Here is a 12,663-nt window from a genome sequence, read left to right as displayed (position 1 = left end):
AACCCTAAGATTGAATAAAAACTATAAAATTTGATAAGGAGAGATAAAGGTAGGTATGTGGGAAAATGAGAACCCTTACACACTGCTAGAGGGAGCATAAGTTGGTACACCATTTTGAATGGTATTGTCAATCAAAATAAAATATGCTCATACTGTTAACCCAGTAATTTTGCTTTTTGATATCTGTCCTACATACCACATAAAAAAATTAGTTCCAGATGGGTATGGCTCTAAATATGTAAAGTTAAACAAAAACCTTTTAGAGGAACATATAGAACATCTTTTTGATCGTGGGTCTTAAACAGGGCTTAAAAAGCACTAACCATAATGAAAAAAGTTCATAAAATTGACTTTAGAAAATTTTTTATTTTCATTAAATCTTTATCATTTATTTATAAAAACTTTATCATAATTATTAAAATATTACACGTTTTAGATAGTATTTATTAAAACTATGAAAATGAAATAGGACTTTAAAAGCACCAACTATAATGAAAAATTGATAACAAATTTGATAAAATTGATAAAATTTGACTTTACTAAAATAACTTCTGATTATTAAAAGGTACTGTTAAGAGAATGGAAAGGCAATTCCCAAACTGGGAGAAGATATGTATGACAAAGGACTCATATTTAAAGTATATAAAAAAAACTCTTATAAATCCATAAAAAAAGATGTACATCCCAAAAGAAAACTTGAGCAGACTTGAGCATACTCTTCATAAAAGAGGATATCCAAAAGGCCAATAAACATGTGAAAAGCTGCTCCACTTCATTAATCATCAGGAAAATGCAAACTAAAGCCAACACACACACACACACACACACACACACACACACACACACACGCCAGAATGGCTAAAATAAAAAGATGAGAACTACCCAATTTTGTCAAAGATGTGGGGCAACTGGACTCTAATATAAAACTTTCTAAATCTCCCTGAGAGACACATGTTTATTCAAGGAGTCATGTTCAAGAACATTGCAGCATAGAAACACCCTAACTGTTCATCAGGAGGCCACTGGGTAGATGAAGTACAGCACATCTACAGTGTTAAATACAAATGCTTCAAATTGATAAGGCAGATAAATCTGTGTGTGCTCACATGGCAGGAGCTTAAAATCACATAATGGAGGGAGGAAACTGGAATAGTGTGTGACATGTTACCTCTAAAAACCCACAAAGCAGAGTCGTGTCATGTATAAATACACACGCGCGCGTATGTGGTTCTCTTCCATGTATGTGTGTTCTCACACGTATATGGCCTGCACGTCGATATGGGAATACATTTATGTGGACTGAAAGGACACACATCAAACTGTTACCAGGGGTTACTTCCCGGAAAGGCTGTGGGACTGGTTATGCTTGGAAGGATTTGACTTTTATCTACATTTTAGTTTTTTACAATTTCAGTAAATTCATGTATTAGCAATGTGCACAATTATAAGTAGCATTACAGAGAACAAACCACAATTTAAACGTAACACATAATCAGTGTAAAAACTGAAGAAGGAAGCAGAAGCAATAACTTCCTCCTCACCCTCAGCCCTACTTTCTGTGGACTTTCGAGACCTGTTGGTGCGCATCAACTTTATAGGCATATGTATTGAGCAGACTTCCTCGTTGCTAACAGCACCCCCCAATGTCTGCTTATCCTCCCTCATCCCCTGGGTAATTGCCCTCTGACTCAGTCACAGTGGCACCACTGTTGCATTTGCCAGTGATTGGTTTAGACGTGGGCTGGTGTATGTTCATTGACAATTTGGCCAATGAGGTCTGATGTGAAGGGATGTCTTCTGGGAAGATTTCCTGCTCTAATTAAAAGATATACAGGAACCAACTCTGTGGTTGCTGTGTCTGTATTTGATGTGGAACTGCTGTAGTTATGTCAAGACCATAAGTGAACCAGCCTGAGGATTGACCCATATACTGAGGATGGAAAATAATTTGTACCAATAACCACTGAATTAAGCAATTCTGGAACCATGCAACCTCCAGACTTTTGTTCTGAGATTTGAGTCAGTGATTTGTCATTTGCAGCAAAATACATCTTGACACATACATATATACACATTCAAAATTTAAGTCAAAAGAGGGCTATACCATATATACTATTCTACAACTGTTTTCACGTAATATCTCATAGCTGTTTTTTTAACCATTTCTCCATTGGTGGATCTTTAGGATATAGTTTTTGCTATTAGAAAAATTCTCCAGAAAACAGCTTTTATATATCCTTTATGCTTTAGAGCATACATTTCTAGAAGTGAAATGGCTGGATCATACACTGTATGTATTCAAAGTTGATATCTACCACTCTCTTGCTCCCCAAAACATCACACCAGTTCACACTGTCAGCAACCATGAGAGCCAGTGCCCATTTCCCACAGACTCACGAGTACTGTCGATAGTTAGTAGTCAGTTTTTGCCTTGTTTAGGTGAAAACTAGTTTTCTGTTTTAAAATTTGTATTTCTTTGATTAACAAAGTTGTAGTCTCATGTTTATTGGCTATTTATGGATTTTCTCTTGTAACTATCCTCTGTATCGTTTACCCATTTTTTTCTTACTGAATTTATATTATTATTTTTTTTTATGCTGCAGACATATTCCCCTAGGGAGTTCTTTTTTTGTTGTTGCTAACTTTTGTTGTTGCTTATACTGTCATTTGGTGCACAGAGGTTTTAAATTTTTACGTTGTCACATTTGTCCATCTTTGTCTTTATGTCCTCTGTTTTTTTATGTATGGTCAGAAAGTCATGCCCCATCTTACAATTATGGAAACATCATCCCAGATTTTGTCCTAGCTCTTATATAACTTGAAGAAAAAATTATTTAAATTACTGCATCTAGAATTTATTTTGTGTATAATAAGATGTAGGGAGCTATAGTAAGTTTTTGTCCTCCCTATGAAGATAGTTTCCCAATACTGTTTACAGAATAGTCCATGTTTCTCCCAGGGTTATATTATCATGTCTTACATTTCTTGATGTACATAGGCCTGTCTCTAGGCCACCTGTCCTGTTGTGTTGAATCATTCATCTATTTCTACACTGGTACCACAGTTTTAATTGCTATAGATTTGAATATGTTTTGCTCTCCAGTGGGAAAAGTCCTCCTGTATTATTATTAGCTTTCAGATTTTTTTCCACATGTTTACTCTTCCAGATGAACTTTAGAATTAACTTGTCAAGTCTGTAGAAAGGTCCTGATCAATTTTTGATTGGGATTGTTGAATATATAGATGAATCTGGGGAGTCCTGACATCTTTACAATATTGAATCTTGCTATCTAGCACCAGAGTATGTCTCCATTTATTCAGATTTTCTTTTATGTATTTCAGCAAATTTTATAGTGTCCACTATGTAGGTCTTGTATATTTCTTTAAAAAGTATTCAGGATATTTTAAATATTTGCTATTCTAAAGGACCTTGTTTTCATTATGTATTCTAGTTATTGTAAATGTATAATGTATAAAAAAGCTATTAATTTCATTGATGTAGCAGTTCTCATAAACCTAAATGTAACAAATGAAAATCTAATTTTATGGGAAAAAATTGATGCTTGAGTGGATTAATTTCTAAGCATGGCTATAAAATATTTCTAAAATATAATCCCAAATAAATCAGATTATGATTCTAACATCAGATTAAACTGAATTTTTTTTATTTCCTCTCACAGGTTATTATTAACTTGGTAGACCAGGCAGGAAGAGAGAAAATTATTGGTGACGCTTACCTGAAGCAGGTGTTGCTCTTTAACAACTCACACCTCACTTACGTTTCATTTGACTTCCATGAGCACTGGTAAGATGGCTTCCTGAGATGAGTTTTGATCAGTTCCAATGTCTGTGGCGGATGCTGCCACGGGCATATTAGTTTCTCTTCATTGGGAAGAAAATTTTCTTCTCATTGTTAGAAAGGGAAGGAATATCATTTGTTTACTTAGTTTTAATTTTCTTATGGGTTTTATTTTAGCCAAAAATTTAAGTTAATTGTTCCTAAAATATTTAGTTTCTCTGATGCAAAATGACTTGAAGACTTAGAGGTCCATTTTTCCTTTTATTATTCAGTTGAAAAATTTCTGGAACTTTTCCTTTCTGCTGGAGTCTAACTAAGCCTAGCAGAAATAATAGTGTTCCTTTCCTTAAAAATCATCCTACAGGCTTGTTTTTGTACTCTGTTAATAATACTTCTTTCCCTGTGGATAAATTTCACTAGAGTTTGTTCTGGAAAGACAATTGGTTAATCATTTTGATGGTAACTTTAACTTCTGTGTATTCTGAAAGCAAGGTTCTCTTGTCACAATCCTTGTGGCTCTAATGTGGGTTCATTTACCTAGGTATTGAAATTTTGGTGGGGAGAGAAGCTTTTGATACCTTTGATACGTTTTAGTATATTCTTAAGTATATTTTCTTCCACAATGCAGATTAGCTATAAACACTTATATAATTGCCTATAGAATTTATAGTAGTGTTAACCGCATGTACTTATAATTTTCTTTAATTTTTAGATGCTACCTTAAATGGCATATCTTAAATTTTAAAAAAGAACTATTATTAAAGATTTTTTTCTTTTTCTTTTTTTTTTGGCTTGTATTTTAGCCGAGGAATGAAGTTTGAGAATGTTCAAACACTAACAGATGCCATTTATGACATTATTCTTGACATGAAGTGGTGTTGGTAGGTATTATTTCCTAAGAAGTCAGTTTGACAAACTCTTGGTCTGTGAAATAATGTGTATTTGTTTAGTATCACTAAGCATTAAAATAATAGCAGCAAGCTGAGAAAACATTTTTGTTTTTCTTGTTTTGCTTCCCAATTCTTATTCTGTGTTTCAAGAGAATGTTAGTCATTAGGTAATGTTAGCTTTGAACAGGGAAAAGGTGTCAGATAGTCAGGTAAAGTAGAAAGAAATGCTGTATGACTATTCTTCCTTCTAATGCTTCGTGGTATACATTTACTCTTTGTTCTTTTCCTCATTGTCCCTAACACGGGAAGGAAGACTGAGAATACTTGGTGTCAGTTTCCAGGCATTTCAAAATTATCAAAGAAGGACGATGATTCTCACACTGCAGGAGGGAGATATAGGAAGAAGAAATTGGCTTAAAGGACAGGAGAGGACTTGCGATTAGACTTTAAGGCCCCAAGTGGCCAGAAAAAGTAGATGAGCAAGGCATGTTGCACGACTCCTCACTGGGTGGTAAAGTGAACTGGTCAGTCCAGGCTGGTTTAGATGCATTTCTACTTGGAGTCAAAAAAGAGGGATAGGATGGCCTCTGAAAGTGCCTTCTGGTTTTAAATGTATAGAAAAGCATAACTTGGGGTTGTGTCAGGTCTGCCTGGTAGTTGTATGACTTGGCATAAGTCACTCTTTTTGCACCTCAGTTTTGTTTGTTTTTTCAAAATAGGAATAATATTTTCCTTGTTGAGTTATGTGTAAATTAACAACAGTGTCTACAAAGGACTCAGTAATATATGCCATATAATAGTTTTCCAAGCAAACTGATAACCAGTGTTGTTCTTCTTGTGATACTGTAAAAAATTATGGTTTTTGAAAATGTATTAAAGTATTTCATATTGTAAAATAATCCCATACTGTTTTTGACAAGGGTTGATCAAGCTGGGGTAATATGTAAACAAGAAGGGATTTTTCGAGTTAATTGCATGGACTGCTTGGATCGCACCAACGTGGTCCAAGCTGCCATCGCACGAGTGGTCATGGAACAGCAGGTAATTTGGAGTCCATCGGATTGTAAATACTCATTTTTAATTATTTTTCTTGTGTGAAGAAATAAGTAAACTCTTTGTTCTATAGAACTTTTATAGCATACAAACATCCTTGTTGCATTAAAACCTGGAAAGCACAACCTCCACTAGAAATAAGTTGAATCAAGTGGCATTTTCTTAAGTACTCATCTCAAAAATGTGAGGCTTGCCATTTTAAAATTTATTGGGTGGCACTGTATGGTCATTTCCTTTTTCCCTCTCATCTCTAAAACCTTCCCTTCTGTATTTGGAACTGGGAGTCTGTACATTACATTTCTGCTCGGCCAGCTGACTCCATGTCGGCTCTGCCAGTAGCGGCACTAGTGGAAGACCATGAGGCTTGAGGATTAAAAAGGGACCAGCTTCTTTACCTGTGTTATATGCCTGTCATCAGTGCCATCTCTGGGGCTGCCGGTTCCTTTGGCACCAAGAACCAGCCTCTTGCTTTTATGTCCCAGTTGGTGACAACTGCTTCCTGCAGTCATTACATCTGTTACTCAGTGTCCCCTTTTAGATCTTTCAGCCTTCCAACACCTGACTAACAAATTCCCAAGGTAGAAATTCCTCAAGTGGTTTCTAGGTTTTTTTGACAGAACCTGTGAATGTCCTTTGAGGATGTGAGTGAAACAGCCAGGGTTTTGAGGGCCAGCTCTGGCTCTACCACATGGTAGGTGTTGACCCCAGGGAAGAATGCAAGCTCTCCAAACTTCCATCTCCTTATCTTTAAAATGGAGGTAAAAAGAGAATTGATTGCATAGGGTTGTTATGAGATAATTAATTTTAAAAGCTCTTGGAACTCTAGCCCTAGCCCAGATTTAACATTTTTTAGGCAATTATTGCTCTGTTACTATTAATGTTATTGTTGTTTTGATGTGCATTTTTGGTAGTTTCACTTCATATGCAAATTTAAAACAGACAAAATATAACATTAGCCTACACATTAAAAATTACACCAAAACAGGGTAAATATTTCATTTGATTCTGTCTCCTGTAGCAATTCATAAAATTATCTCTCAAGGTAGTGGTTTATTTTGAAAAAGTCTGAAAACACCATTTCTTTTATTTAGGCATCCTAAATTGTATATGAACACAATTCCTTTTTCTGCTAAGTGTACATTTTATGCTGCGGTTTCCTGGCTTATATGTAGTTAATCCACCAATGTGTTAATTTTAGCTGAAAAAATTAGGTGTGATGCCCCCGGAGCAGCCACTACCAGTGAAATGCAATCGGATCTATCAGATCATGTGGGCCAATAACGGTGACTCCATTAGCAGGCAGTACGCTGGGACAGCTGCTCTGAAGGTAAATACCTGCAGAAGCATTTGTGGATCATTCTGTGGGACACAGAGTGGTTTAGAACCATCTTTGTTTTTGAGAGAAAGGTATGTGGGTGACAGGTCCATGTAGTTGACTCCTTTTTGGAATGTTTGGCTAAGGCAAGGGTCACACATTCATATTCCTGCCAGGTAATGTTACTCAGGTGACCCAGTAGGTCGAAGGGAGAGATGGGGCTGTGTGGACCTAAGGAGGAGCTTATGTTGTCTTAGGAGGGTTATGCTGTTACGCTGCTTCCTCACGGGGATGGAGGCCCAGTGCTAGATCTTCCCATTTGGAAATCAGGAATTTTATGTGAAATAGTTGATTTTTAAAATTTTATGTAGACAAAATAAAACATGTCTGCTGATGGGATTTGGTGCCTAATGTGATAATTTGCCTCCTCTAAATTTGAATCCCAGCCCTGCCTCTTACTAGCTTTGTGACCTAGGGCAAGTCACTTAACCTCTTTCTCAACAACAGCAGAATGCACATTCTTCAGAAGTGCACACAGAACACTCTCCAGTATAGATTTATATGTTAGGCCATAAAACAAATCTCAACAAGTTCAAGAAGATGGAAATTATATCAGGTATTTTTTTTTTTTACCTCAGTGATATGAAATTAGAAATCAATAACAGGAGGAAATTGGAAAATTCACAAATACATGGCATTAAACAGCACTCCTGAATAATCAAAGGGTCAAAGAAGAAATCAAAAGGGTAATAAAAAATATCTTGAAACAAATGAAAATGGAAACATAACATACCAAAACTTATGAAATGAAGCAAAAGCAGTCCTAAGAGGAAAGTTTATATCTATAAATACCTATATTAAGAAAAAAAGAACTCAAACAACCTAACATTACACCTCAAAGAACTAGAGAAAGAAGAATAAACTAAGCTCCAAGTTAGCAGAAGGAAGGAAATAATAAAGATTAGAGCAAAAATATATGAAATAGGGAATAGGAAAACAAAACGAAGATCAACAAAACTAAGAGTTGATGTTTTTGAAGTAATAAACAAAATTGACAAATCTTAAGCTAGACTAACCAAGAAAAAAACAGAGGACTCAAAATTATAAATGAAAGAGACATTATAGCTAATAACACAGAAATGTATAGGATCATAAAGCGACTACTCGGAACAATTACCTGCCAACAAGTGGATATTTAGAAGAAAGGGATAAATTCCTAGAAACGTACAACTTACCAAGACTGAGTCATGAAGAAATAGAAAGTCTGAGCAAACCAGTGAGTAAGGAGATTGACTCAGTAAGTAGAAACCTCCCAACAAAGAAAAGCCCAGGACTGGATGGTTTCACTAGTGAATTCAACCAAACATTTCAAGAAGAATTAATGACAGTCCTTCTCAAATTCTTCCAAAAAATAAGAGGAGAGAACACTCCCAAACTCGTTTTTTGAGGCCCTGATACCAATGCCAGATACAGACACTGTAAGGAAAAAAAACTAGAGGCCAGTGTCCCTGATAAATATGGATGCAAAAATTCTCAACAAAATACTAACCAAATTTAACATGATCACACACCATGATCAAGTGAGATTTATCTCTGGGATGCAATGATAGGTCAACATATGCAAATCAATAAATGTGACAGACTGCATTAATAGAATGAAAGGTAAAAAATCATATGATCGTCTTTTGGCTCTCAGAGCAGCACCATAGCAGGTGGCAAGAACAAGTAAGTGCCTTATGACAGGCAGCCAAGGAGAAAGTGACTGACTTGTTTTCTAAGAAAGATTGGTATGATGTGAAAGCACCAGCTATGTTCAATATAAGACTTTGGGAAACCACAAGTCACAAGAACTCAAGCAACCAAAATCTCATCTAATGGTTTCAAGGGTTGTGTTTTTGAAGGGAGCCCAGCTGATCTGCAGAATGATGAAGTTGCATTTAGAAAATTCGAGCTAATTACTGAGGATGTTCAGGGCAAACACTGCCTGACTCATGTCCATGACCTGGATCTTACCTGTGACAAAATGTGCCCCATGGTCAAAAAATGGCCAACCATGACCGAAGCTCATGTTGATTTCATGACGACCGATGGTGACTTGCTTCATCTATTCTGTGTTGGTTTTACTAAAAAACACAAAATCAGATTTGGAAGACCCCTTATGCTCAACATCAACAGGTCCACCAAATCCAAAAGGGTATAGAAGGAATGTACCTCCACACAAGAAAGGCCATATATGACAAACCCACAGCTAACATGGTCAAAGGTGAAAAGCTCAAAGCTGTTCCTCTAAGAGCAGGAACAAGATCAGGATGTCCACCCTCACTCCTCCTATTTGTCGTGCTGGAAGTTCTAGCCAGAGCAATCAGGAAAGAAAAGGAAAGAGAAAGCATCCCAATTGGAAAGAAAGAAGTAAAGTCTGTTTGCAGATGACATGATCTTATATGTAGAAAATCCTAAAAACAGTCCACCAGAAAACTGTTAGAACTAATAAATGGATTCGATAAAGTTGCAGGATACACAATCAACATACAGAAATCTTCACTGGCTCATTCGATAGGGGTTGTAACATGCAGCGAAGTATGGAAACACTTACTCTTCATATGCACATATCCACATACGAAGGTCAGATCCCATTGTAATAAACTCTAGGGAGCTGTCCACATTCTCCCACTTCAGAAATTTGTGGGTTTTGACTCTCATACCAGTTTAAGGCTTGAAAATCTTTGGTTTGTTTTGTTTGTTATATGGTAAGTTTTGACCTATAAATTCTAGAAATTCTATAGATTGCCAAGTATGTGTTTACCTTAAAGCACCACATAACTGTGAAGACTTGTTGCTACAAATAGCATGTTTAATTATTTGACATGCTTGGGTTAGAGTTAAATACTAGTAGATATTTTAATTTAACTACATTATTTGGAAATTATAAAAGCCTAAAGAATTCCAGTCTTGAATTGAAAGCCCACATTGACTGTGTTTGAATAAATTGTCAAAATGAGTTTTTCCTTGACAGGGTGACTTTACAAGGACAGGAGAAAGGAAGTTAGCAGGAGTTATGAAAGACGGTGTTAACTCGGCAAATAGGTATTACCTGAATCGATTTAAGGATGCTTATAGGCAAGCTGTTATAGGTAAGGAACATAAATGCCTTTCTTTCTTTAAAATTTGTCATTTCTTCTGTGACTAATGTTTTATAGAAACCAACTTTATTGACATAGTTATACTTCTATTACCCAATAAATCAAGTTCAAATTTTTGGAAGTTTAGAATTTGACAAATTTTTTTAGGCTGGAGCAACAAAAGAAACCACTCATTTCCATACGTATCTGTCAGTTTGCTCTTCATATAACAGAAAGTAGAGCTGAGGCTCCTGGAGTATGGAACAAGGAATCCTAAAACCTCATCAATTGAAAACTCCGTATTCTATTTGTTTTTCCATTACTCAAGGCTGCGAGATGTAACGAGATGATTTTCTTTTTCTCCAGGACATTTATCGTATATTCTTGCTGTGGACAAATACACTATCCTTTCCATAAGCATGATTTAACAGGATATTAGGGTTTCAAATTTAGAGATTATCCTAATGAATTCTTAATCATTTTTTAGAAGAGTAGATGGAAGGTAGATTACTCAGTGGAATTCATGGCCTGGCATGTTTTAAATTTAATTTTCATTAAAATATTACCTTATGGGATTAAGATAAATATAGAATGTTCTGGATTAGAACCAAATGTAACCGCTTGTTTTATGGTCTCTGAGAATATTTTTTACATCCTATTTTTTAACATTATTTATCATACATGAAATAGTAGAATAGTAGGGCCGAGACACAGGCCATTGAGGATTTTGAGAAGTTTGGTGTCAAGAAGTTTGGTTCATTTGCCATAGATAGGGTGCATGCTGACTGAAAAACTGGATTTCAGCACTTTATTCAAGGAAAATAAGATACCTTTTTTCTACTGGTTGATCTAGTGATTCATTATGTCCTTGAAGACTCAGGTTGTGTCCCTCTCTGCAGTCAACCATCCACAGCATCAGCTTCATCCTAATTCTGAAGCTGCATCTCTTCTTCAAGGTCAAGAGAGATAGGCCAGTAGCAGCCTGGGTTATTGCTTCCCCTATAGGGTCAATGGTGGCAGGTCTTTCCCAGAAGCCTTCTCCTGTCTCATTGTTCCAAACAACAGTAGGGAATGGGGTTATAATGATTTGTTCAAGCGTGAGCCACGTGCCACAATTCTGTGAATTGTCTTTTCAATTTCAGGATATTGCCCTTCGAAACATAAGTTTAATTTTGGTGATGTCTAGTTTGTCTTTCTTTTGTTACTTGTGATTTTAGTGTCCTATCTTAAAAAAAACACACAAAACCAAACAAAAACCAAACAAGACTTGTCTAATCCAGAGTCTCAAAGACTTATGCCTATGTTTTCTTATACCAGTTTATGGTTTTAGGTCTTACATTCTGTTTTGTTTTTTGAAAGTATATTCGTAGACTAAGGATGATAGATGTTAACACTTTCTACTCTAGATTTGATGCAAGGTATTCCAGTGACAGAAGACCTTTACTCCATATTTAACAAGGAGAAAGAGCATGAAGCTTTGCATAAGGAAAATCAGAGGAGCCACCAGGAACTAATTAGCCAGCTTTTACAAAGTTACATGAAGTTACTGCTGCCTGATAATGAAAAGTTCCATGGGGGTTGGGCCCTCATTGACTGTGACCCCAGGTGAGTTGGAGTGTCTGGTAACATTTAAATGTCTGATGTTAAGTTTTCCTAATTGATGCTAGCAATTGTCCATAAAGCTGTGGGCATGGATGCATGGTGCATGGCAGTTTTCAAATACGTGACTGGTACTAAGGCAAGCTAACTGAGGCACTTAGGTGCATGATGAAGGGGGCACTGAAAACCTCAGTAACGAAAAGAAATATTTTAATGCAATATTTGATATAAAAAACAAACTGTAAAACTGTGGTTCGCAGCTGGCAGCATGGGTTTTTCCCCCTCTGAGTCCAGGTTTATTAGGTTAACGTGCATAACTGAGTGTAGCTAGAGGTACAGTGATGCCAGTTACTTTGACTGGTTGCAAAGTGGGTCTGACCTTTCTTTAAGTAAATAGCCCAACTAATGCTTAACATTTTTTAACAAAATCATCCAATTATAATTTTCAATATTATGAATTAGAAATATTTCAGAAAATTCTAGACCAAGCTCTGAGACTAAAAGGCTGTATTTAGATTTTGTCTTATTTTATGTTTCATGTGTTTTTAATAAAAGGGGCATAAAACAAGCTTGAAAGGACAATTGAATGAGAAATATTATTTACATATGTTAAAATGAATTTAAAAATATTGACTATCGGTTCACAGGGAAACCTTCCATGACTTTAATTAATTTCATGGATTATTTCATTTTGGTAGTCAATATTATATGTATGGATGCAATTTGCAGACTCCTAAAATAAGAGACGAGGTTGTTCTCACACACAACTTAGCAGAAAATTTCTGTGCTTTTATAATCCATTTGGTAAAAAGTTTCTGATTCATGTACCTTAGTTGTTTCTTTTGTAATAGCAGTCAAATTTAATCCAGCACCCCCCCAAAAAAGGTA

The 12,663-nt window shown here is 35.9% G+C and overlaps 1 protein-coding gene across 5 annotated transcripts in view; it reads left to right on the top strand.

The window, feature by feature from the left end:
• INPP5F (inositol polyphosphate-5-phosphatase F) overlaps positions 1-12,663 on the top strand; it is a 75,745-nt gene that overhangs the window by 49,457 nt on the left and 13,625 nt on the right. For all 5 annotated transcript variants that reach the window (XM_019725297.3, XM_019725298.3, XM_088791829.1 and 2 more), the window contains 6 exons: positions 3,681-3,805; positions 4,603-4,680; positions 5,610-5,730; positions 6,941-7,069; positions 10,071-10,188; positions 11,583-11,781. In XM_019725297.3, the coding sequence (XP_019580856.3) occupies positions 3,681-3,805; positions 4,603-4,680; positions 5,610-5,730; positions 6,941-7,069; positions 10,071-10,188; positions 11,583-11,781 (770 nt within the window). The remainder of the gene's footprint in view (positions 1-3,680; positions 3,806-4,602; positions 4,681-5,609; positions 5,731-6,940; positions 7,070-10,070; positions 10,189-11,582; positions 11,782-12,663) is intronic.

This window comes from Rhinolophus sinicus, chromosome 15, assembly GCF_057876585.1.
Source record: "Rhinolophus sinicus isolate RSI-liver-muscle chromosome 15, RSI-T2T, whole genome shotgun sequence".
Taxonomy (NCBI): domain Eukaryota; kingdom Metazoa; phylum Chordata; class Mammalia; order Chiroptera; family Rhinolophidae; genus Rhinolophus; species Rhinolophus sinicus.
This window is presented reverse-complemented; position numbering and strand designations above follow the sequence as displayed.